The sequence below is a fragment of the Giraffa tippelskirchi genome, chromosome 2, assembly GCF_054371585.1.
Source record: "Giraffa tippelskirchi isolate mGirTip1 chromosome 2, T2T-mGirTip1v1.2.pri, whole genome shotgun sequence".
Lineage (NCBI taxonomy): Eukaryota > Metazoa > Chordata > Mammalia > Artiodactyla > Giraffidae > Giraffa > Giraffa tippelskirchi.
The window spans coordinates 166,603,032-166,630,431 of NC_137276.1; the positions used below are offsets into that span (position 1 = coordinate 166,603,032).

At 37.6% G+C, this 27,400-nt stretch overlaps 1 protein-coding gene across 4 annotated transcripts in view; it reads left to right on the forward strand.

Annotated features, from left to right (window-relative positions):
* CCDC14 (coiled-coil domain containing 14) overlaps positions 1-4,505 on the forward strand; it is a 37,602-nt gene extending 33,097 nt beyond the window's left edge. For all 4 annotated transcript variants that reach the window (XM_081571735.1, XM_081571736.1, XM_081571738.1 and 1 more), the window contains one exon: positions 3,194-4,505. In XM_081571735.1, the coding sequence (XP_081427861.1) occupies positions 3,194-4,118 (925 nt within the window). In that variant the 3' untranslated portion in view covers positions 4,119-4,505. The remainder of the gene's footprint in view (positions 1-3,193) is intronic.
* The last annotated feature ends 22,895 nt before the right edge of the window (positions 4,506-27,400 follow it).

Genomic DNA, 27,400 nt, shown 5'->3' on the forward strand with positions numbered 1-27,400 from the left:
TATATGTGTGTGTGTGTATATATATATATATATATATATATATGTATATAAAGAATATTTATTAGTTTAGTTTTGTAAACATATTTGAAATGACTTTATATAAGCTATGTTAATATAGAAATATTGCTTCCCCCCACATTCATTTTTCACAGAATAATTTCACTCAAACTTTTATTGAACAGTGAGAAAAGCAAAATGTACTTCTTATATCCATGTCGTGTTAATTAGGCTCTAATCAGAGTTGCTGGAATATTGGGGTACACCACTCTTGTTCCAAGTTAATTGTGAGGATGCCCCTTCTTATGAAAGTCTTTATAAGGCCTCTAAAGAAAAGCATCTTCTCTTTTCTGAGGAGTAATTTAGGGTGAAAACTTCGCTATTTTTAAGTATTTATGGTAAAAGAAGTTAATCACAAAAAGCCATGTATTTTATGATTTTTATTTCTAAGAAATGTCCAGAAAAATGCTAGGATTTACTTAGACCAGATTGCCCTTTAAATTTAAGACAAAACAGACAAAAAATACTCTTTGATCTTGGTTGTCAAAATTCACCTACACTGGTGACTTGTAATGTGTTTGGTGTTACTCTAGGCAATTCAATTAATTAGGAATATCCCCAGTACTATAGCTGGGCTACTGTGACAATTTACATTTTATTTCTAACATTAGAGCATAAGTCAACAACACTTGACAATACAGATAAATCTTCATGTTCGCCTACCCCATCTCTTTTTCCTATAGCCATATAACTCAGTCAGATATGTATGTGTGTGTGTGAATGTGTATTTTTTTTTTGCATGTGTTAAATAGTCACAGAGATTTGACAAAAATTTTAAATGCCTTTCTCAGACTGCTGGGGAGGAATAGTGGAGCTAGAAGTTTCACATACAAGTGCTAAACAAATTTCCTAAACCATTTCTTTCTTCTCCAACTTTCAATAGTTTTGAAATACATCTTTATTACTTTTTTTAGATTTTACTAGAATGCATGTTATTAAAATGTGAGGAAAATTAATATATTTTTCAGTAAATAAGTAGTAAATATTCTTCTGATAGTTTCTAAGAGCACTCATACAAGTGCTGATATTTATTTAAATTAGTATAGTTTTATAAATAGCCAAGAAAGAACTTCACATTTTTATTGTGAAAATGCACCAATTTTCCAAGCATTAAAAATCAGTGTGTTTAGCTGAGTCTCATGTAATAGAAACACGGATATATCTACTTTGTAGCTATTTAGGTGCTTGTATTGCTTCCTTTAAAATTTTGGCATAGTTTTATCTCTTTATTTACAGAGATTTTTCTTTTAATTTCAAAGACAGTGGTAAGTCACATTTGTTTACACATGAGAAACTTAATGATTGCATTTAATTTCCAGAGATTAGACTCTTATTACATGTCCCTTTCTGTATTGTGAATTTTGTACAGAGCAAAGATAATATTTTTATTTAAGTCTGAAAAGGAACTTTAACATAAGGATTTCTTTTCTAAAAATAAATGAAAATAAAAATGTTAGTATGCTGTCTGGTTGGATTATCATTACTCATTACAGCACTTCTGTAAAGATGGTTTCTATAGCATACTTTTTATCTTTTAATAGTAGCTCATTAGCTTCTTGAAAGAGGTATGAAAAAAAGTGGCTGGAGCCATTGCCATTTGAAGGGCAGTCAGAACTCAAAACATAGCATATTTAAGATGACAGTATATGCCAGATTGGGAAAGATTTTTTTTTTCCTTTTGTAGGAAAAGAATCACTCATTGTATATCCAAAGATATTAATATAATCACTGCTGTTTCATACAGAGATTTCCTTTTAGTAGTTTATTTGGATGTGTATAACTGTTTTTACAAAAATAGTATTGTTACTGTTGCTTTATGGCCTATTCTTTTAAATTTAACCTTATATAATGAACATTTTCCTATCAATAAATATTGTTTACAACATGACTGTAAAAAATGGCTATGATGTAGTAAGACTGTAATTTACCTGAATCAGTCCACAGTATTTGAAGATAAAGATATTAAGTTCATCAATTTTCTGTTATAAATTACATCTTTGTAAATATATCTTTGGGTGCAGCCTATTGATGAATATCAGTAGGTTAAATTCCTAGAAGTGCAACTTGGTGGGTCTAAAGGTGTGGGATATAAAAATCTTTAAGATTTCTGATATAATGCTATTTTGCTAGGAGAGTGTACACTCCCACTTTGCCTCTCCAAGCCTTTGTAACAATGGATATTCTTATTTTCCTGTTAGCTTGGTAGGCCAAAAAAAAAAAAATAGTATTTTAAAAATTTGAATTTCTCTGATAAAAGTCAAACTTTAAAACATACTTATTGACTCATTGTAATCTTCTAAAATTACCTGTTAATGTTCTCTGTATCTTTTTTTAAATTGGTGTGTTTCTTTTTCTTATCTATATTTAAGAATATATATGATTCCATTCAAAATAGACTAAGGTCTTGTATAAAATGGTTTTAAGAGGACTACCAATAAAAGCTGTCACCAGATGGAAAATGTGCTAAGCACTTTACCCTTATGTTTTATTATTTTATCTTATTTAATGTTCATTCTAAATGTGAAGTAGTTATCTTCATTTTGCAGTTGAGGAACTTGAGATTCAGAAAGGATGAACAGCTTGTTCAAGATCACAGCTAGCAATAGTGCTAGGATATGAATCAATTTATGTCTGACTTCAAACCCTGTGTGGTTTTCCTTATATCACACTTTCCCTGGAGTCTAGCTGTCGGTTATACCTAATTAAACCAGATAATTTAATTATGTCTAACTCTCCTTTTTTTTGCCAGTGTTGTTCCAATATCCTTTCCATATATGTTTTGAATGTAGAGTAATAGTTACTATCACAATCCACTGACAAATGGGTAGTATATTTACCATTTTGCAGTGTTGCTCAAGAATAAAACATCTCTACCTTAAGAGAAAATTTTTTCTGAGCCTCCATTTTTAGATATAATAGTATTAGGTTTGATGCAGACTAACATCTTTTATCAATTGTTACTTTAATTTCTCTTTCCAGAGCATATTCTGTGATTTTGTGCTTTTAGTTGCTTTTTTCCATATTAAGAGCCAGGTGCTTGCCTCAGATAATTTCTTTTAAAGATGAGAGGAATATGTAAGTAAATGAAAGAAATGGGTAAAAAGAAATAATTAGTGTACTGAATTCTTCTTAACAGAACTTTACAGAACAGTATGGCAAAGCTTCTCTCAGATCTTAGTATGGACACTGCTCGCTGCAAGCCTGGGAATAATCTTACCAAATCACTTTTGAACATTTATGAAAAGCAACATCAACGTGACCCGATCCCTGCTCACACTTCCATAATGAGCTACCTAAGTAAGTTAGAACCAGATCACGCTCTTACTACACATTCAGAGCCTCTTTCTACAATTGACAATGAGGAAAACATGGTGCCAGATAGACCTTATGAAAATGTTCTGCCCTCCAAAGGCCCTCAGCATAGTAATACTAGGAGCATGGAGGCGGTATCAGCCCCTGGAATCGTTTCTGCCCTTTCAAAACAGGATTCTGATGAGGAGAGTGAAATTACGACCTTAGTGGAAGATGAGCATAATTTGGATAAAACAATTTACATTCCATTTGCTAGAAGCACTCCTAAAAAGAAATCACCACTGTCTAAGAGATTATCCCCCCAGGCCCAGATCAGTGTAGCTCCACCACAACCGGTCAGTGGACTTGTTGCTGAAAAGGAAAATAAACTCCGTGCACCTGGAGTTTGTTCCTCTTGCAAAAAGGAAGAAGATGCACCTGAGAAACTTTCCAGAACAGCTGATATGGAGGACAAGCAGCTCCTCAAGAAAATAAAGGAAGCCATTTGCAAGATCCCCCCTGCCACTGAGGAGAAATCGGCGGCCTGTCATGGCCCCTCCACTTGTCAGAACAGCAACATTCAAGTGAAAAGCAGTGCAGTCTCTGATGGTAGCTTTTTAAATTCTGACTTAACTTCTGATTGGAGCATCTCTTCTTTTTCCACGTTCACATCTCGTGATGAGCAAGACTTCAGAAATGGCCTTGCAGAACTGGATGCCAACATTGCTAGACTCCAGAAGTCCTTAAGGACTGGTCTTCTGGAGAAGTAAACTCAGAAGAAAGGAAAAGTTGTTTTTAAGAATAGAACTTGGCTACATTGAATGTATATTTTAAATTTCTTTAGAGAAAAGTTGTATATTATGTATGAAATAAATTATATGAATAATAAATTTATTATTGGAATATATTGACACTAGAGCTTATAAAAACAAGTCATCTTAAGAAATCGACATTTGTTAAGAGAAGAACGTTGTGTGTTACTAGAAAAATACTGTATTATCAATAAAATTTAGTATTTATTTATTAGAGTTTATTCTTACTCTGCTGGGCTAAGGATGCAGGTTGGAAGGAATTTCTGGTTGTTCTAAAGGATAATGGGAAGGGAGTCTGAGTACAATTTACTATATTAAAACAAGAGTTTCTTTTCTCTTTCAGGATTCCTGTTTGTTTTTTAATGGCATTGTGTTTTTATGTGTGATGTTCTGGGCTACAGGCTGGTGGTGTTGGTGAGACATATAAACATTTATTTTAAGAGAAAAAGTGCCAGTATCTCCATTTAAAAGAAAACAAACATTGATTGGTCTTAAAAAATACAGATAACATCCCAAGTTAGCATATGGTTTCTTAGCACTTTAGCACTTTTATTTATTTTTGTCACAGATACATTGAAGACCATTAAAAAGTAAAGTCAGACTAATAAAAAAATGCTAAGATAAGTTTTGGTTTTGTAAATTTGTTTTTTTAAATAAATAAGTGTTTATTTGTTTTTTGTCATTGTATTTGAACATGATGGATTTTATAAATCTTCTAATGATTGTAATTCTGCCTTTCTGGGCCAATTTTTTTTTTTTTTTGCAGCACTTTAGCTGAGAACATTCTCTATTCTATAAATAATACGGATTAGGTTGGTCTCTGCTTCTCTAAACTAGCACTTCCTAACTACTTGGTGTTATCTCCTTCCATGTAAATAGCACATTTTAACTCTTAGAAAGCTGCGTATTGTGCTATGACTGATACTTCATATGACACCTGCCTGGTGTCATTTTATTTAGTGCTTAGGCAGGCTTTAGCATTAGAGTGTTCTGCTGGTCCCAGAACCACCTCCTGCTGTTTTTAAGTGTTGGGGCTACAACTTCTAGAGACTCAGATAGAGTCTCTAACATGTTCAGATTTTATAGAAAGATTTCTTAGGCCTAAATATTAAATGAATTTTAAGCTGTTTTCACAGAATTGTCTATTGTTTATAATTTCTTCTAGTATTCATAAATTAATTCCTTAGTTTATGTGGAGGTAGTAGGTCACAAGCCTTGAACACATAAGTTGAGAAATACAGTTCAAAAATACAAAATAGTAAAGTAAGGAAGGAAATTGTGTCATCTGTCTATACCTAAATATTCAGTTGTTGTTCATATGCATATGCAGAAGTAAATTCTTAAAATTATCATGTGACATTCAAGAAGATTGTCCTCTTTTACCCTTAATATAAGATGGGTATCTTTACATGCAAAGAAAAAATTTTAATATGGATTCAGTTAAGTAGGGTTAATAATTTGATTGAATAACAAATGAGACTGGAAAATCACCAAGGGACATTTACCAGGAGCTTACTGTTTATTTGGTAAAAGACACATACATGTCACAAAATCATGAAGGCATTTGGTTAAATTTAAGATGGAATGTGATCCTAGCAAAATTGATGGAATAGACAATGCGTTTCATAGAAATTTAAAGTAGAAAGAAGCCCCAATATGGTAGCAAGTAGGCATGAGCTGTGCTCAGTCATGTATAACTCTGCAACCCCATTGACTATAGCCTACCAGGCTCCTCTGTCCATGGGATTGTCCCATGAAGAATACAAGAGTGGGTTGCCATCTCTTCCTCCAAGGAATCTTCCTGACACAGGGATCAAACCCACGTCTCCTGCATTGTAGGTGGATTCTACCACTGAGCCACACAGTTCAGTTCAGTTGCTCAGTCGTGTCCGAGTCTTTGCAACCCAATGGACCGCAGCACGCCAGGCTTCCTTGTCCATCACCAACTCCCGGAGTTTACCCAAACACCCACTCCAGTACTCTTGCCTGGAAAATCCCATGGATGGAGGAGACTGGTAGGCTGCAGTCCATGGGGTCGCTGAGAGTGGGACACAACTGAGCGACTTCACTTTCACTTTTCACTTTCATGCATTGGAGAAGGGAATGGCAACCCACTCCAGTATTCTTGCCTGGAGAATCCCAGGGACGGGGGAGCCTGATGGGCTGCGGTCTATGGGGTCACACAGAGTCAGACATGACTGAAGCAACTTAGCAGCAGCAGCAGCATGTCCATTGAGTCGATGATGTCATCTAACCATCTCATCCTCTGGTGTCCCCTTCTCCTCCTGCCCTCAATCTTTCCCAGCATCAGGGTCTTTTCAGATGAGTCAGCTCTTCCCATCAGGTGGCCAAAGTATTAAAGTTTCATCTTCAACATCAGTCCTTCCAATGAACAACCAGGACTGAACTTTAGGATGGACTTGCAGTCCAAGGGACTCTCAAGAGTCTTCTCCAACACCAGAGTTCAGAAGCGTCAATTCTTTGGCACTCAGCTTTCTTTATAGTCCATCTCTCACATCCATACATGACTACTCGAAAAACCATAGCCTTGACTAGACGGACCTTTGTTGACAAAGTAATGTCTCTGCTTTTTAATATGGTGTCTAGGTTGGTCATAACTTTCCTTCCAAGGAGTAAGCATCTTTAATTTCATGGTTGCAATCACCATCTGCAGTGATTTTGGAGCCCCAAAAAATAAAGTCTGCCACTGTTTCCCCATCTATTTGCCAAGAAGTAAGTGATGGGACTGGATGCCATGATCTTAGTTTTCTGAAATGTTGAGCTTTAAGCCAACTTTTTCACTCTTCTTTCACTTTCATCAAGAGGGTCTTTAGTTCTTCACTTTCTGCCATAAGGGTGGTGTCATCTGCATTTCTCAGGTTATTGATATTTCTCCCAGCAATCTTGATTCCAGCTTGTGCTTCATCCAGTCCAGCATTTCTCATGATGTACTCTGCATATAAGTTAAATAAGCAGGATGACAATATACAGCCTTGACGTATTCCTTTTCCTATTTGGAACCAGTGTGTTGTTCCATGTCCAATTCTAACTGTTGCTTCCTGACCTGCATACAGGTTTCTCAAGAGGCAGGTAAGGTGGTCTGATATTCCCATCTCTTTCAGAATTTTCCACAGTTTATTGTGATCCACACAGTCAAAGGCTTTGGCATAGTCAATAAGGCAGAAATAGATGTTTTTCTGGAACTCTTGTCTTTTCGATGATCCAGCGGGTGTTGGCAATTTGATCTCTGGTTCCTCTGCCTTTTCTAAAACCAGCTTGAACATCTGGAAGTTCACGGTTCACGTATTGCTGAAGCCTGGCTTGGAGAATTTTGAGCATTACTTTACTAGCGTGTGCTGCTGCTGCTGCTAAGTCACTTCAGTCGTGTCCGACTCTGTGCGACCCCATAGACAGCAGCCCACCAGGTTGCCCCGTCCCTGGGATTCTCCAGGCAAGAACACTGGAGTGGGTTGCCATTGCCTTCTCCTTACTACAGTGTGAGATGAGTGCAATTGTGTGGTAGTTTGAGCATTGTTTAGCATTGCCTTTCTTTGGGATTGGAATGAAAACTGACCTTTTCCAGTCCTGTGGCCTCTGCTGAGTTTTCCAAATTTGCTGGCATACTAAGTGCAGCACTTTCACAGCATCATCTTTTAGGACTTTAAATAGCTCAACTGGAATTCCATCACCTCCACTAGCTTTGTTCATAGTGATGCTTCCTAAGGCCCACTTCACATTCCAGGATGTATGGCTCTAGGTGAGTGATCACACCATCATGATTATATGGGTCGTGAAGATCTTTGTACAGTTCTTCTGTGTATTCTTGCCACCTCTTCTTAACATCTTCTGCTTCTGTTAGGTCCATACCATTTCTGTCCTTTATTGAGCCCATCTTTGCATGAAAAGTTCCCTCGGTATCTCTAATTTTCTTGAAGAGATCTCTAGTCTTTGCCGTTCTATTGTTTTCCTCTATTTGCATTGATCACTGAGGAAGGCTTTCTTATCTCTCCTTGCAATTCTTTGGAACTCTGCATTCAAATGGGTATATCTTTCCTTTTCTCCTTTGCTTTTCACTTCTATTCTTTTCACAGCTATTTTTAAGGCCTCCTCAGACAGCCATTTTGCTCTTTTTCATTTCTTTTTCTTGGAGATGGTCTTGACCACTGCATCCTGTACAATGTCACGAACCTCCGCCCATAGTTCTTCAGGCACTCTATCAGATCTAATCCCTTGAATCTATTTGTCACTTCTACTGTATAATCAATCATAAGGGATTTGATTTAGGTCATACCTGAATGGTCTAGTGGTTTTACCTACTTTCTTCAATTTAAGTCTGAATTTGGTAATAAGGAGTTCATGATCTGAGCCACAGTCAGCTCCCAGTCTTGTTTTTGCTGACTGTATAGAGCTTCTCCATCTTTGGCTGCAAAGTATATAATCAATCTGATTTTGGTGTTGGCCATCTGATAACGTCCATGTGTAGAGTCTTCTCTTGTGTTGTTGGAAGAGGGTGTTGGCTGTGACCAGTGCGTTCTCTTGGCAAAACTCTATTAGCCTTTGCCCTGCTTCATCCTGTACCCCAAGGCCAAATTTGCCTGTTATTTCAGGTGTTTCTTGATTTCCTACTTTTGCATTCCAGTCCCCTATAATGAAAAGGATATCTTTTTTGGGTGTTAGTTCTAAAAGGTCTTGTAGGTCTTCATAGAACTGTTCAACTTTAGCTTCTTCAGCATTACTGGTCAGGGCATAGACTTGGATTACTGTGACATTGAATGGTTTGCCTTGGAAACCAACAGAGATCATTCTGTTGTTTTTGAGATTGCATCCAAGTACTGCATTTCGGGCTCTTTTGTTGACTGTGATGGCTACTCCATTTCTTCTAAGGTATTCCTGCCCACAGTAGTAGATATAATGGTCATCTGAGTTAAATTCACCCATTCTAGTCCATCTTAGTTCGCTGATGCCTAGAATGTCGACGTTCACTCTTGCCATCTCCTGTTTGACCACTTCCAATTTGCCTTGATTCAAGGACCTAACATTCCAGGTTCCTATGCAATATTGCTCTTTACAGCATCAGACCTTGCTTCTATCACCAGTCATATCCACAACTGGGTGTTGTTTTTGCTTTGGCTCCATCCCTTCATTCTTTCTGGAATTATTTCTCCACTAATCTCCAGTACCATATTGGGGATCTACTGACCTGGGGAGTTCATCTTTCAGTGTCCTATCTTTTTGCCTTTTCATACTGTTCATGGGGTTCTCAAGGCAAGAATACCGAAGTGGTTTGCCATTCCCTTCTCCAGTGGACCACATTCTGTCAGACGTTTCCACCATGACCCGTCCGTCTTGGGTGGCCCCACACGGCATGGCTTAGTTTCATTGAGTTAGATAAGGCTGTGGTCCATGTGATCAGATTGGCTAGTTTTCTGTGATTGTGGTTTCAGTCTCTCTGCCCTCTGATGCCCTCTCTCAGTGCCTACTGTCTTTCTTGGGTTTCTCTTACCTTGGATGTGGGTTATCTCTTCACAGCTGCTACAGCAAAGCACAGCCGCTGCTCCTGAGCCACTGGGGAAGCCCAAAGCCAAAATGGTAGAGAAAGACCTAGAAGAGAAGAAACTTCCTTTGGATCGTAAATAATGCATAGATTTGGATAATTCTATAAATATCCTCAAAATGTTAATCTCATGTAAAGTCAGTATTACCAAAATGTGGGGGTTGAGTGGTATATTAAGAGGTTGTTAGGCACACCAATCTGATTAAAATAGAGGAGCTGAAGTTGCTAAGTGATAATGGTAGCACTAGATGATGGTAACATAACTTAGAAGAGATGGGGTCAGATTGTAGAATTTCCTGAGCTCCACCCTGAGGAATGACCATTACACATTATGAAATCATTGGGTGTAAGGGTTATCTTGGTTTGTTTTTTTTTTTTTAATTGAGGATCATCAGATGAAATTGAATGTTCTTAAAACTGCTTAGTACAGCCACTATGGAGAACAGTGTGGAGATTCCTTAAAAAACTGGGAATAGAACTGCCATATGACCCAGCAATCCCACTGCTGGGCATATACACCGAGGAAACCAGAATTGAAAGAGACGCGTGTACCCCAATGTTCATCGCAGCACTGTTTACAATAGCCAGGACATGGAAGCAACCTAGATGTCCATCAGCAGATGAATGGATAAGGAAGCTGTGGTACATATACACAATGGAATATTACTCAGCCATTAAAAAAAATACATTTGAATCAGTTCTACTGAGATGGATGAAACTGGAGCCCATTATACAGAGTGAAGTAAGCCAGAAAGAAAAACAACAATACAGTATACTAATGCATATATATGGAATTTGAAAGATGGTAACGATAACCCTATATGCGAGACAGAATAAGAGACACAGATGCATAGAACAATTTTATGGACTCTGAGGGAGAAGGTGAGGGTGGGATGTTCTGGGAGAATAGCATTGAAACATGTATATTATCATATGTGAAACAGAACACCATTCCATGTTCGATGCATGAGACAAGGGCTCAGGGCCGGGGCAATGGGATGATCCAGAGGGATGGGATGGGGAGGGAGGTGGGTGGGGGGTCCAGGAAGGGGAACACATGTAAACCCATGGCTGATTCATGTCAATGTATGGCAAAAACTATTACAATATTGTAAAGTAATTAGCCCCCAACTAAAATAAATAAATTCATAAAAAAAAAAAAACTGCATAGAGTAATGGTAAATAAGGATTAGAGGAGAGAGAGGCTAGGGGCCATTTAGTAAGCTACTGCAGTAGTCCAGACATATAAGTTGATAAGCCTTTAGCAGTAAGAGTGAAAAAGGAGAGAAAAATTGAAAACTTTTCAGTAGTCTTGATAACTTAATTGAAAATGAAGGAGAAATCAAAGATGACACAAAAGTTTTTAATTTGGTCAGTTCAGGTCACACCAAGCACTGTCTAAAATGAAAAATCAAGTTCTTGGTTAAGTTCAAAGTTAACAAATTCTGATGTAAGTCTTGCTAAACGGTACTGATTGGAGAGTGGGCTAAAAAGAGTGGGAGTGCCCATTTTTAGTAGTTCTGATCTTTACACTAGGAATTATTATAACTGCCTCATCATCATCTGATTCTAGTCCCAAGTCCCAGCGCTTTCACAAAACCTTTTCTGATAACCCAGAAAATGTGAAAAGCACATGGTGTGTCTCCTAATTTCTGGAGGGATGAATTCAGTGTCTCCTGACAGATCCTGGCTGTTGAATAGAAAGGAACTATCTTGTCGCTATTCCTATGGTCCTTTCTTGGATCTGTGGAGGTAATGTACAAACTGTTATAATGGATTCAGTATTTGTAAATAGCTTTGAAGATGAAAGTTAGAATCTGATTCTATTTGACCAACTGTAGGGATTGGAGGATCAGGGCTAAAGATGCCAAAGTACCTGGTGCACGTTCTTCTCTTGCCACCCTTGGAGTTTAGTGAATCGTCCAGAAATCTTTACTTTTTACTAATGGCGGCATTTATGTCAAGTGTCTTTTTTTTTTTTTCAGTCTGTTTTATTTTTATTTATTTATTTTTTAAATAAATTTATTTATTTTAGTTGGGGGCTAATTACTTTACAATATTGTAGTGGTTTTTGCCATACATTGACATGAATCAGCCATGGGTGTCAAGTGTCTTAAAAGTTACAAAGGCCTGCTTCAACTACATGGAAAGTAGGGTAGAATTGCAAATTCTAGTTATATACAAAATGTATGTAACCAAATCATAACTGAAGTATTTATCTATTTCTTATACTGTGGGGCAGTCCCATCAGCTAGAGAGTCACTCATTTAATGAATAAATGAAATGGAGCTCTAATATATGTCTGGTACTATTCTGGGCTCAGAAAACAATGAGCAAGACAGGTATTCTCCACTTTCAAGGAGTTTATGTTGACACTAAGTATAAGTGCTGTGAAGAGAAAACATGATGTAAGGGCATAAAAAATGACAGAATTGGCTAAAGTTTTAAGTATTAGTGGCTGCTTCTCAAAAATTATTTTTAGGAGGCTAAAATTTAAGCATACCACTAGTTAAAGTTGAATTATTTGCACGTTAAGACTCCCTTCACCATTTTTCAAATCTGTTAATTCTTGATTTCTTTCTGCTCTGAATTGCTTTTAAAAAAGGGTTCTATGTATCACTTATATTTTGATATTTTAGTTGATTGTGTGTAGAGAACTGGTCTGTTTTGTATAAAGCAGTTGGCCTGAGTAGGACCTCCCAGAGAATTATCAGAGATCATAAGATCTCAGGGACTTCTGAAGGGCTTAAAATTGGCTTTTGAAAAGGCTTCTATCTATGAAAGTCTTCTATCTCACTCTCATACCCAGAGAGGGAATCTGTTTCATAGTGATACCTACTACTGGGGAAATACCAGGTGCACCTTTTGTCTGGACCACCCTCTTACCCAGCTCCTGACAAATTTGGACTCGTTCTTCAAACCCACAGTACCACTACTGTACCTTGTGTATTCCTCTGTTGATGCACGTATCAGTTTACATTTCAGCCTCTCTAGTGTGTTCTCTGTCACCAGTACAAGGGTAATCTATCCTACCAGCCTACCTCACTGACTTGAGGGAGTAATAAAGGTAGTTGCACTTTGAATACTAGAGGATGGTGTACACCGTCTGTGACTTATGAAGTTTAAAGAGCTCTCACCAAGTGGAAAAAAGGGAACCTTCCTATACTGTTGGTGGGAATATAAATTGGTGTAGCAACTATGGAAAACAGTATGGAGATTCTCTAAAACTAAAAAGAGCATTACCATATGATCCAGCAATCCAACTTCTGCAAAGATATCTGGAAAAGATGAAAACGAATTAAAAAAGATTGCACCCTAATGTTCATAGCAGCACTGAAGAGCTGAAATATGAAACAACCCAAGTGCCCTTCAACAGATGATTGACTTAAGATGTGCTGTATATACACAATGGAATATTGCATGCATGCTCAGTCACTAAGTCATGTCTGACTCCTGGCAATCCTATGGACAGCCCACCAAGCTCCTTTGTCCATGGGGTTTCCCAAGCAAGAATACTGGAGTGGGTTGCCATTTCCTTCAAGGGATCTTTCAGACCCAAGGATGGAACCTGCGTCTTCTACACTGGCAGACGGGTTCTTTACCAATGAGCCACCAAGGAAACCCATAATGGAATATTACTCAGCCATAAAAAGAATTAAATATTGCCATTTTCAGCAACATGGATGGACCTAGAGAATATTATATTAAGCGAAGTAAGACAAATGTATGATATTGCTTATACATGAGATCTAAAAAATAATACAGACAAATCTATACACAAAACAGAAATAGACTCACAGACATAGGAAACAAACTTCTGATTCACAAAGGGGAGATGGGGGACAGGAGAGGTAAATTAGGAGATAAAAATTAGTATACACAAAAATAGATAATCAACAAGGATTTACTGTATAGCACAGGGAACCATATTCAGTATCTTGTAGTAATGGAAAATAATCTGAAAAAGTATATAAAATTGAATCACTTTGCTGATACCCAAAACTAGCACAATATTGTAAATTAACTACTCTTCAGTTTAAATAAAAAATAAGGAGCCCTCACTGTCCTGCTTGCCCACTTCTGATGTTCTCCAGTTTGTCAAGATCTTTTAGCGTAGGTCCATCAGTGAGCAGTGAACTCCAGATGTGATCTGATCAAGCAGAATACAGTTTGATTGTCATTTCTTACAATCTTGTTAAAGTTGTTTTAAAATGGACCTAGACTGTGTTGGCTGTCTTTAGCCATCACAGTATACTACATAACATATTAGGACTGTAGTTAGTTTCCAGACAACATTCTCATTTTCATTCTCAGTGTTTTGTGTGGCATTATGTTAGCACAGATCAGGGAGCCAGGTCCAGTCCAGCTAGAAATGAGCAGTTCCTTAAAGACGGCTTTGTGCCAAAAACAAGTGGCCTCAGCTGCCTCTAAAGGAAGAGCTCACATTTACCACAAGTTGAAGTGCTTGTTCTCCTTGAAGCCAGGTCTGCTCCTGGATGCCATAAAGAATGGTGAAAAGAGCTAGACTGGAAATCAAGAGCCTTGGGTTTGGGCTCTATTGCTGTTTTTTTCTGTGTGAATCGTTTTTCCCAGTTACAAAATGTGCGAATTTGACTAACAGTTCTCTTTTGTCACTCCATGATTCAACAAACTATTTAGTAATATAGTTCTAGCATTTTGACCAGACATCTCTTTCAATTAGTCAGCCACAAAGGGTTTGCTCAGAGTTTTAGAGCTTTATGTAACATTTTTGTTTAGAACTTTATATGAAGTAGACAGGTCATTCTCCCAATCAATAGGATGGCCCTGCCAACTCTGAAGAAGATTTGTAGAAAAAAGCAGGGAGGGAATTGTGTGTGATTATTTGTGTCATATAATTCAAAAACTCTGATATTCCTGGTATTTCTTAATAATTCCATCTATTTTTAGGATTAAGTTTTGAACATCATCATTCCTATCAGCATTCCCTACTTAGAAGTTTTAAATACTCCTGGTATAAAAATATTGTAAATAAATTTTGCTTTATGTTTTATAGCCACCAATTTTTATGGATTAAAAATTGGACTGGAAAGCCACCCATCACCTAAGGCTTCCCAGGTGGCCAGTGGTAAAGCATCCACCTGCCAAGCAGGAGACACAGGTTTAACCCTGGGTTGGAAAGATCCCCTGGAGAAGAAGTAAATGGCAACCTACACCAGTGTTCTTGCCTGGGAAATCCCATGGACCAAGAGCCTGGCAGATTACAGTCTAGGGGGTCACAAGAGTCAGACATGACTTAAGTGACTAAACAACAGCAATAACATGATCTTCTAGTTCAGTTTCATTTTTAGAAATATAGAAGTTGAAACCAAAAATGTTAAAGACATTTGCTCAAAGCCCCACAGCTAACACCTTGAATCAGGTATTGTGATTCGCTGTTTACTTTCTGCACTATGATTTCTTCTTGATACCAGTTGAATGTCATGACCACTTGAACCCGTGGGGCCTCAAATCTTTCATTCTCTCTGTATACCATTCTTTCTCTACTGGCATGGTCCAAAAATAAGGAATTCCTTCTGTAATTTATCATGAGGACTGAATAAGATAAGTGAAAATGCTTTGCAAACTATTGACACTACAATAGTTGGTAATGCTCACATTATATGTAGTCGGTATACATGTATATATGTGTGTATACTATACTAGACATTTAAGGTTCATTTTTGCTTTATGAAAGACACAATGTTCTTAAAGTCTGTTTAACATGCAGCATAATGCTAGTAAAACAATTTTCCCACCTATCACTTGGCCATTTCCATCAAAGGTCATTATTTAAACTTGTTTCTAAAGTAGATGGAAAAAGTTTCATTAGGTTTTCTCTCAACAGCACTGGCATTCACAGTGCTTTGGACATTATCAGGACCCCAGCACTATCTTATTTTTAGCTGGAGAGAGTGAGAGCTCATTTTCCATGGAGATCTCAAGGAGACATGTAGAAGTATCACAAACTATCAAGGAGGAAAACATGGTCCCCTTTTGAGCCAGAGACTTACACAATTGTTCAAATCTAAAATAGAAATGTTGTCCACTGCTCAGTAGGGAGCACACAGCCAAGGTACATATTTTCATCCCACCATCCTTTCCAGATTATTCTTTACTTGGCTGTGAGCTGCTCCAGGCCCAGAATGGGGTTGGAGATCAGAATCAAGTATTTTAAAAGTCGGCAGCTCCAAAACAAGCAGAACAGACCCTCTTGGAGGGTAGTAGTTTGCGGTTTGGCAAGAAGAAAGGAGTAAATGAAAAATAAAATTTTAAATCCAGATCCTCAATGGATGGAGAGAAAATTAATCTTTTTTTTCCCTTTTTTTTAGTTCAGTACTATCAGACTTGTTTTAGAATAGGGAGATAGATTGATGGAAGATGAGACACAAAGTAGAACAAGCCAATAAATATTTGAGTAAGTAGGTCCTCACCATTTAGAACAGTGACCTATATGCCACCACTCCACCCTTCCCCATCCACAAAGCTAATGATCACTTTTTTCACTGGAGGCTGAGAGCACTTGTCATCACCTCTCCCCACCCCTCTTGCCCCCACTCCTTTCCCAACTGGTCTAAAAGCCCATGTGGTCAGATTACTAACACATAAAGCGTCTCCTCTTACCCCCTAACTTACCCATAAAGAGCCTGAGAATTTAAATTGTAGTTTTGTATTCTTGGCTAAAGTTTGAGAAAAGGTCATGATATCTCATTGATGAATGAATATAAGACACTGGAACAGGCAGTGTTTATGTCTATGGGATAGTTCATTTTAATGATGGTGCATTAGAAGAGAATGAGCCCTGGATTGGGAATCAGGTGACCAAGTGAGTCTGTCTTCGTGGTCTATGTGACCTTCAACCAGTAATATATTAGCTCTCTGGTGTGTGCCACAAGGAGCATTTAAAGACCAGACAAAGTGTGCCTCTGAAGATCTAGAGCCCCAGGACCTGCCAAATGAGGAGATATGATCTCAGAGACTCTTTCCAACTCAAAATGCCACGGCTTCCAAGGAGGAGGTTTGCAACACCAAGAGAACTAGACACACAGCCCTGATGGACATTCACACCATGTTGGGGTCACATAGAATTTTTAGTGTGGGATTACTGTTCTTTCTCTTTTCCTCCAATACTCATCTCTCTATATATACTTTCTATATGTACCCTCTATATATACTTTCTTCTAGATGAGAACACTTTCAGAGAGCATTTCTGTGTTGTGACTCTCTGAGGACTTGAATATTTTTATTTTACCCTCACACTTAAACAATAGTTTCCACTGGATTTCAATGTGAGGAAGGAATTGTAAGGTTGTCTTTCCCCTCTTTGTAGAAATCAAAACTGACAAAAGCAGTACAAATGCCTTTGTGGGGAAAACTAGTAGATAGAAGTTTTGACTAAATATTTGACCATGAGCTTTTAAAACTGATTTTAACAACTATTTATTCAAATAAAGAGCATTGAACAGGGAAGCAAATACTTAGGGACAAGGTGATGAGGCAGCAGAAGGAAATGAAGCAGGAGCTGGCAGAGTTTAGGCAAGACATGGAAGGAAAAAATTAGGCCACCTCAGAAATGAAGGCAAAATTGAAAGTAAGGAAAAATCAATTTTTTTTGATTAAATAATTTTTGAGGGAAAATCAAATTTAAAACACAGCAGTTTTGATACAAAATCCTAGATTTGAACTTGCTTTCCTTCAGTGCTTTGCACAGTACACCGTTGCCTTCTGGTTCTCAGAGACCATGAAGAAGACTATCATGGAGCAGATCCCTGTTACTTTCAAGGTGATAACAGTTTTCTCTCTGGAATCCTTTAGAATTTTCTCTGGCTTTGATGATCTTAAATTTCACTCTAATGAATATTATAGTGTTTTGTTTCTGTTCTTAATGTCTCCTGTTAGTGCTCTATGAGCTCTTTAAATCAGTGATCTTACATTTTTTTTTCTAATTCTGGAAAGTTATCAGTCATTATTTCTTCAAAGGTTTCCTTGTAATTTGTTTTTCTCTCTACTTTGATTCATATTAAGCTTTTACTCCAAAACTACCTGTCACTTAACTTTTTTCTTACTTTGAACATTTCTGCCTACTCTTAACTCTCCCAGGGAAGGTTTCTTGACCTGATATTACAATTTGTTTCTCAGTTATCCCCTTCTGCTGATAAACTGGGCTTCCCTGGTAAAGAATCTGCCTGCTAATGCAGGAGACAGGAGACGTAGGTTCAGTCCCTGGGTTGGGAAGATCCTCTGGAGGAGGGCATGGCAACCCACTCCAGTGTTCTTGCCTGGAGAATCCCATGGACAGAGGAACCTGGTGAGCGTTAGTCCATAGGGTCGCAAAGAGATGGACGCAACTGAAGTGACTGAGCACACACGCACACTGATAAATTAATTCATTAGATTCTTAACTTGAACTGTTACATTAGTAACATAGCTCTTCTATATAATTGTTTATTTCTGCTTCATATTTCCAAAGCTCTTATCTTGTTAATCATATGTATTATGTGTATTTTACATTCTTGTCTGTCTGGTCCGTTGGTTATTTCCTTTAGCATGGACTGTTTAGCACGTGCACCTTGTTTGTATCATTCTTTCCCCCTGTAAAACCATATTACCTTGGGAATATTAGCTACTGAGACAGGTCACGTATACCTGGCTGAGGAGACTGAAATCCAGCCTTAGATCCTCATTAGTTCATAAACGATGTCTGGTGTCATGGAGTGGTATAGCAGTAGGAAATATTCCCTGCACTGATGACTTCTGTTGTTTCAGTCTGGACTTGATCACTCCCTACTTACCTACCCACGTTAGTTGACTTTTTCTGTATTTCCTCTCTCAGCTCTGCTCTTTTACAAAAACTTTCTCCTTGGGATTAGAATAAGAATTAGGGCTGCTCAGAGTTAAGACGCTGATCTGCACCTGTTGTTAGCTGCTCTCCACCAGCCAGATTCCAGCTCTGCCATATGTTGTATGCATATCCAAAGGCACTGTGCTGGCATTACTCTTCCTCCGCCCCACAGAAGTGATGAGGTGGGCAGTGACTTGCCCAGAACAGTGTGGAGGGGGGAAGAATATATAATGAGACTACACTTCTGCACCCTATCCTCCACCTGCCATCTTCTAGACTGCCATTTCCCATATGCATTTGAAACACAGCCACTTCCTATCTTCCTGAACGTTTCTCGTTTTTATATCATATTTTGTTATTCATTGACCTACCAGTGATTTGTGTAGCAGTTCTAGGGTGGATTCTGAAAGGAAGCCAGAAACTTCTGTTTGGTTGCTATCTTGTTCTCCCCTCCCCTAATGTATAATGTCACCTCTGTCACTCACCAAGTTCCACAATATATGTGGGTGTATTGCTACTGTCTCTAGTCTGTTTCATTTATGTATTATCTGCCTCTGTGCAATACCACACTGTTTTAATTATTGCAAATTCATAACATCTTTTTAAAAATGTTATTGGAATATAGTTGATTTACCATAATGTCTTGATATCCGATGTGGTGATCCTTTTTTCTTATTCATTTTGCAAATTGTTTTGGCTATTCCAGCCCTTTTACTCTTCTATGTGAACTCAATGATCAGTTTATCAAGTTCTATGAAAAATTCTTTTGAGTTTTAGGTGAATTGTTTTGAATTTATAGGTTGATTTAGGGAATTGCCATTGTTATTATATTGAGATCTCTAATACATTAGTATTGTATAAAGCTCCATTTATTTTTTCCCTAAAAATCTTGTTAAACTTTTGTGGGATTAATTCCTGGGTGCCTTATAGCTTTTGTTACTATTGTAAGTCACTTTTTCTTTTGCTTTTTTCTACAGTGAAAATACCTTTTTTTTTTCCTGATCATATAAAAAGTGCTCATTGGAAACATTTGATTATCATATAAAGAAGAAAGTAAATCTCACCCATCATACTGAGGTTACATTGTTGGTTATCCTTTCAAGCATTCTTTATGCATGCAATATACATACCCCAATAAATTTACATACATAGGATCCTGTCATGCTTGCTTTTTTTTGAACATGTATTCTCTACCTCCTCTCCCCATATTAACCCCTTTCTTATTCCCTAGCCACACACCTGTTACCTATATTCTTAACCAATATTTTCTCCATGCTTGTGAAATCCTACATAGATCCTTGTATTAATATTTATAGAGATTTCAGGGAGTTGATCATTGTTTTGAAAAAAATGGGGCATATTATACTCATTTGTACTTTCATTTTCTCACTTACCAGTACCTGTGAAAATCTAGATGCTACTACTCTAGATTCTACTAAGTCATTTATATGGATCTAATTTATTCTTTTAATATTCCATGATCTGGAGATGTAATACTATAATTTATTCAATAATTTGGATCAGTTGTATCTAGCAGGAACTAATTATTTTAAGTAGAAAGTGATTTAATACAGGTAATTTGGGACTTAACCAAATCCTTGTGAAAATGTTAGTCGCTCAGTCATGTCCATCTCTTTACGACTCTAAGGACTGTAGTGCTCCAGGCTCCTCTGTCCATCCGATTCTCCAGGCAAGAATACTGGAATGGGTAGCCATTCCATTCTCCAGGGGATCTTCCCGACCCAGGGATTGAACTCGGGTCTCCTGCATTGCAGGTGGATTCTTTACTGTCTGAGCCACTGTGTAAGCCCAAATCTTTCAGTTCAGTTCAGTGTAGTCGCTCAGTTGCGTCCGACTCTTTGAGACCCCATGAATCGCAGCAAGCCAGGCCTCTCTGTCCATCACCAACTCCCGGAGTCTACCCAAACCCATGTCCATCGAGTTGGTGATGCCATCCAGCCATCTCATCCTCTGTCATCCCCTTCTCCTCCTGTCCCCAATCCTTCCCAGCATTAGGGTCTTTTCCAATGAGTCAACTCTTCGCATGAGGTGCCCAAAGTATTGGAGTTTCAGTTTCACCATCAGTCCTTCCAATGAACACCCAGCCAAAGTATTGGAGTTTCAGCTTCAACATCAGTCCTTCCAATGAACACCAACCCAAAGTATTGGAGCTTCAGCTTCAACATCAGTCCTTCCAATGAACACCCGTCCTGAGCTCCCTTAGGATGGACTGGGTGGATTTTCTTGCAGTCCAAGGAACTCTCAAGAGTCTTCTCCAACACCACAGTTCAAAAGCATCAATTCTTCAGTGCTCAGCTTTCTTCACCGTCCAACTCTCTCATCCATACATGACTACTGGAAAAACCATAGCCTTGACTAGATGGACCTTTGTTGGCAAACTAATGTCTCTGCTTTTAAATATGCTATCTAGGTTGGTCATAACTTTCCTTCCAAGGAGTAAGCATCTTTTAATTTCATGGCTGCAATCACCATGTGCAGTGATTTTGGAGCCCCCAAAAATAAAGTCTGACACTGTTTCCACTGTTTCCCCATTTATTTCCCATGAAGTGATGGGACCAGATGACATGATCTTAGTTTTCTGAATGTTGAGCTTTAAGCTGACTTTTTCACTGTCCTCTTTCACTTTCATCAAGAGGCTCTTTAGTTCTTCTTCACTTTCTGCCATAAGGGTGGTGTCATCTGCATATCTGAGGTTATTGATATTTCTCCCCGCAATCTTGATTCCAGCTTGTGTTTCTTCCAGCCCAAATCCTTAGAGGGACCCAAATACCAGATTCTAGGCTGGGCCTCCAGTGATGACTCCCACAACAGTCCCACGGAACCTGCCGCACAAGGGAAATGCAACATCCATCACAGTCAGGAAGTTGATGTCCCAGCTGCTGGTTCCAGAGTCATGCCACCCTAGGTACAACCTGGGGAGTCAGGAAGCTACTGTCAGAACTGTTGACTCGAGACTCATATCATGTCTGTCAGAGCTACACTTGTACATCTGACTGGTGAAATTAAATCACAGTCAAGAACACTAGCTTCAAGGGAGTCTGGGAATTATGTCTTTAGTTTTTCAGACTCTGCAAGTAGACACACAAGAAGAAGGTTAACTAGAGGGAGAGTGGACCAGTCTACCCAATCTGCTGTATAATGTAGATTGCTGTAGATTGGGTTCCCCTACAAACAGTTTCACAGTAAACATATCTGTAATGTGGCCTCATGGATTCCTACTTATATTCCTAAGAAATAGGGTCCCAGGAGTAGAATTTCTGGAACAAAGTATATATGTATTTTAAAAAATAGACCTTGCCAAATTGCTTTCTGAAAAAATTGTAACACTTTACATTTCTGCCAGCAATGTGTGAGAATTACCTTCATTCATACCACACAATCAGCAATAGGAATGATGGTTTGGTGTGTTTGGTGTATGTGTCTGTGTGTTTGCTTATTGTGGAGAATTTCAAACATGCACAAAAGAAGGTAGAGTGTGTAATGAATTGTCATGTTCCTGTCTGGAAGCCTCAACCACCATCCATGCATGGCTGACTCTGTCACATCTACCTTCATGTTTTATATTGTTTTAGAACAAATTTCAGATACCATATTATTTCATTTATAAAGATAAGTGTATGTCTTAAAGATAAAAGCACACAATACTATTACAATATCTAAAATATTAACAATAATCATTCATGAAGTAGTCAGCCAGTGCTTACATTTTGTTTGAGTAAGGATTCAAATGGGCTTCCCAGGTAATGCTACTGGTAAAGAACCCACCTGCCAATGCAGGAGACTTAGTAGACGTGGGTTTGATCCCTGGGTTGGTAAGATCCCCTAGAGCTGGAAATGGCAACCCACTCCAGTATTCTTGCCTGGAGAATCCCATAGACGGAGGAGCCTGGCGGGCTACAGTCTATACAGTCACACAGAGTTGGACACAATTGAAGCAACTTAGCATGCATCCAAGATTCAAACAAGGCCCACAAATTGCAACAAATTAAAGTGTTTTGTGTCTTTAACTTATAGCCTCTCAAGGAAAAAAAAGAAAACCTTATAGCCTCTCCCTCCATTTTTTTATTCCTTACAATTTATTTGTTAAAAGAACCAGGTTAAGGATTCCATGAAGTTTGTTGCAGTCTGAATTTTTCAGATTGCATCCCTTTGTTGTAGTGGAATGTTGTCCTAGTTATTTCCTGTGAATTGGTAGTGGAATCTAGAGGCTTGGTCAACTCGAGTTAGACTTTTATGACAAGAATAATTCAGATGGTGTCTGTTTCTCCACTGGGACTCACATAATATCTGGTTATCTCTCCCCTTGTGATGTTAGCAAATCACTCGTGGTCAGTGTCCAGATCCACTAGGATTACAACACTAGCTATCCTTTTTCATCTATGACATAGAATACCTCTATAAAGAAAAATGTCCTCCACTCTGCTATTTGATTACCCGAGTTCATTTATATAAGAAAAATGCTTGATTCTTTCCAGGTTTTAACCAGTTTTCAAAATAATGAATTGGTTCCCTAGCATCCTTCAGTGATGACTTGTTTTTTTAGCATCACTGTGAATTCATGGATTAAATTTACTTGATGTGTTTCAATCCATTGTAGTTGTGACTCTTAACAGATACTTTTAAATTGTTCCACCTTTGATCAGTGGAAACTTTGCTATGGTTGTGTTTGTTCTTGCCACTGTGATAGGTGTCAAGCAATTTTACGTTACTTTCATTTTTATTTCCCTGATCTCTAGTGAATTTGACCATATTCTTATGTTTGTTGGGCCTTTTGGCTTTACTCACTAGAGAATTGTTTATTTGTATCCTTTGCACAATTTTCTATTCCCATTGTTGATTTTGTCTTATCAGTTTTTAAGGGTGCTTTGTACAGAAAGTAATCCTTGGTGAGAATATAGTAGCACAAACATTTCCCCATACATATTGATTGCTATTAACTTTGTCTTAGTGAAGTGATGAAGTGATAATGAAGAATATAGTAGCACAAACATTTCCCAGACATATTGATTGCTATTAAGTTTGTCTTAGTACCTTTTGCCAAATAACAAAAAAAGAAATTATTTGTATGTGGTCAAATATGCTTGGCTTTTATTTTATAGTTTCTTAGTTCTTGGTAAGGAAAGCCTTCCCAAATCATTGACTGTATATATAATCTCACAGACAGTTTTCTTCAAGCTTAAAAATTATTTTTCTTTTATACTGAAATACTTAATTTGTTTGCAATTTACTTTTGATTTTAGTGTAAGATAGTAGTCCATTTTTATTTTCTTTCATATGGGTAGCCAGTTATGCCTGCACTTTATTTTTTTTAAAGAGGGTTCATCTTTTTCCCACTGAACTACTGTTTTGGCATATAAACTTTTCTATTAGCCACCAATTATTTACTCTATTCCACAAATGCATTTTTATATACCCTTACTAGTGACATATTGGTTTGAATACATAAACTTTACAGTACAGCTGATATCTTAGTAAGTTCTGTATATACCCACTCTTCATTTTCTTATATTTTATAGTTGTATTAGCTATTCTTTGGCATTCTTTTGCTACTAAATTTTAGAATCATCTTATCTAATTCCAAGAAAAACCTTGTTGGAATTCTAATCAGAACTACATTAAATTTATATATTAAAATTCCTAGAATTAACAGTTTTTTATTGTCTTTCCTTTTAGGATTTCAATTTATTAAAATCCTATTTTATGTCTTTTAACAGTTTTTTTCCCCCTTAGTTTGTTTCAATATAAATCCTAAGTCTGTCTTGTTAAATTTATTTATAAGTATTTAGCATTTTTGTCACTAACATGATTTGACTGGATTTTAATTAGCAACATGAAGATTTTATAGGCATAAGAAAGAACTTTTTAGACAGACTGTTCAGTCACTGGAACTTGTAATTGAAGTGAAAGCTCCTCCTTATATTATCAGGAAGGAAAGGTGGATATCCATCTCTCTAAGACTATTTAGGTCAGGTCTTGCTGAGAGGTTGGGGCAGGGACCAGATGAGCCCTAGAAGACCTACAAAGAAGAGGAATCTACAGTGTTGCTGTTTTAGCCAGCCTCCTAATATCAGCCCTCATGTGAGGGCTCTTAACTTAGCCAGTTTTTCCAGCGGATACATGGACATGTAGAAGACCATTATAAAACATGCTGGGATAATCTAGATTAATTTAATTTTAAATTTAGGATAATCTAAAAATTTCCCAAAAAAGTTTTTCTTCTGTTTTTTTTCCAAAATTCCATTTTGCTGTTATGATATAGTTTGTTTGGTTTTTGCAATGAATACCTTTTTGTTGTTGTTTATTTCCCCAGGTAAACAAATACAATAAACGTACTCATTCATTCACTTTGTTTATACAAAAATAATAGAAAGAATTTTAGCCCACTGGAGTCCAGAGTTAATATGCTTTGCAGTACATCTTCTTATTCAACTTTCAAAATATCTCCATGAAGTAGACTGAGTTTATTTCATTTGTATCTCGTTTTTAACAACTAGGAACTTAAGGCCAGGAAGAACGTGTTACTTGCCCAAGGTCACACAGCTAGTTAATGCCATAGCTTCCACGCAAACCAAGTGGCTGACTCAGAAGATTTTATCATTATACTATTGTCCTTTCACAGAAGAATTTGAGGTAGAAATGTATGACTTAGAACCTCCATTTCTACTTTTACAAAACAAAGGATTTTTAATAGATGGTATCTGGTTGTAGATTCTTATTATGAAGAAAATTTGAGTTTACTGAATTTGTAAATCAAGGGTTTTACATATGCTGCTGCTGCTGCTAAGTCGCTTCAGTCATGTCCGACTCTGTGCAACCCCACAGACGGCAGCCCACGAGGCTTCCTCATCCCTGGGATTCTCCAGGCAAGAACACTGGAGTGGGTTGCCATTTCTTTCTCCAGTGCAGGAAAGTGAAAAGTGAAAGTGAAGTCGCTCAGCCCTGTCTGACTCTTAGCGACCCCATGGACTGCAGCCTACCAGGCTCCTCCGTCCATGGGATTTTCCAGGCAAGAGTACTGGAGTGGGTTGCCATAAACACCCCAAAATTTGCCTTACAGTATATAGTTTTCTCAGCTGTGATTTCCATGTGTTCATTTTCTCCTTAAAGGTGGTCTTTGCTGTACTGGCTTTTTATAGTGTTTCCCTCTATGGTTTCTAAGATAACCTCTACAGTGTGTTTGTGGAGGAAGGGGAGCAAATAGAGACACTATAGGTTATTAGTAGTAGTATATGAGGAAGAATGATAGAATGTGAAATAACAGAATGTGGTCACTTGAGTTTTTATTTGTCTATTCATTAAAAGAGTTGTTGCAATTCTTTCAAACTATATAAAACTGGAACCTGACCCCAGTCCCCTCTGCGTTCCCCTGTCACCTCCTTGGAATCTGGGGATTCTGCAGCTTGAAATCATTGGTTTATATCTTAAAATTGATTCTAACATTATAATAACCATAAGAACCTTAAAATAACATTTTGAACTAAATTTTAGAATTATTGTTATAATAAGTGCTATGATAAAATAGCCCTTTCCTAAAAGATGCCCAAGAAATTCTCAATAGAGGATACTTGTGGGATTTCAGGGTGCAACTTTGGGGAGATGACAGGTACTTTTTATTTTCTACCTTCTGTAGGGTTCTTTTCTTCCTTTCTTTTCTTTTTATTTTAGCTATGTGACTTTAATGATTAAAATTTTGATTTAAACATTTTTTCTTGAATTTGAAATTATATCTTCACTGATGGCTTTGTAGTCAAATGTTTTCCCCTAGATATAAGATTTTTCAATGATAAAATGACAATGCATGACAAAATAGGTTTTAAAGTACAGAAAAGCAATTTATAGTAAATATTTACAGGAACAAACACATTCTGGAGTTCAGTATGTCTGTATTTTCATATGGCAATGACTCTGGACAAGGCACTTGTCTTTAAAGAAATCATTAGCCAAACAAAAGCACTGTTGGTTAATTTCTAAAGTGATCTTTCTGCTATGGATTTTATCTTAGCTACAAGCAGTTCTCAGCTCTGATCTCACATCAGAATTACTGGGGAATTTTTAAAAAACAATTCCTGAAGCCCCACCCCAGATCAACCAAATCAATTTCTGTGAGTGCACCCAGGCATAAGTATTTTTAAAAAGCTTCACAAGTGAGTCCCACCTCTGGCCAGACTTGAGAACCTTAATCCACCAAAAGTGATCTAGGTGGATTTAATGAATTCCTAAACTAAGGTGAGCTATTTATTATTTGACACTTGTCAGAGATTAATAAATTATGATATTTTACCTTCTCTTTTTCCCCGTTCCTTCTTCTTTGGTTTTCCTAACAAGGGCCCAGCAATGAAGGCGACCAGGCTAGAGGAGGGATCCGGAGACAGGAAGGAAGTGCAGAGGACACGCACAGACAGATAGAGGCTAGGACTTGCAGATTAAACTTCTTAGAAAGGCAGTAAAAATAAATAGGCACCCCCTCCCCACCAAGCAGAAGGATATTTTCTGCAACTAGTGTTTTGCTTTTGGGCAGTGGCGTTAACTTGCATTATTTTAGGACATCTAAGGGAACAAATAGACATTTCTCTCTGAAGCTGATTTATTTAATCTTAACAAACCAGCCTTCATGCACTAGGTTTGTATGTTTGGACCATGGCATTTTTCAGGTTCAGTGATATATTTCCTGTAATTTCATGCAAATCCTCTTGATATCTAGTCATTAGCCATGTTTATAGGGACTGGTACAGCCCAGCTCCCATTAACTCTTAAAAACAGGCCAGCCAGGATTCCCTTTCATGACAGGACTTCACACTAAGGATA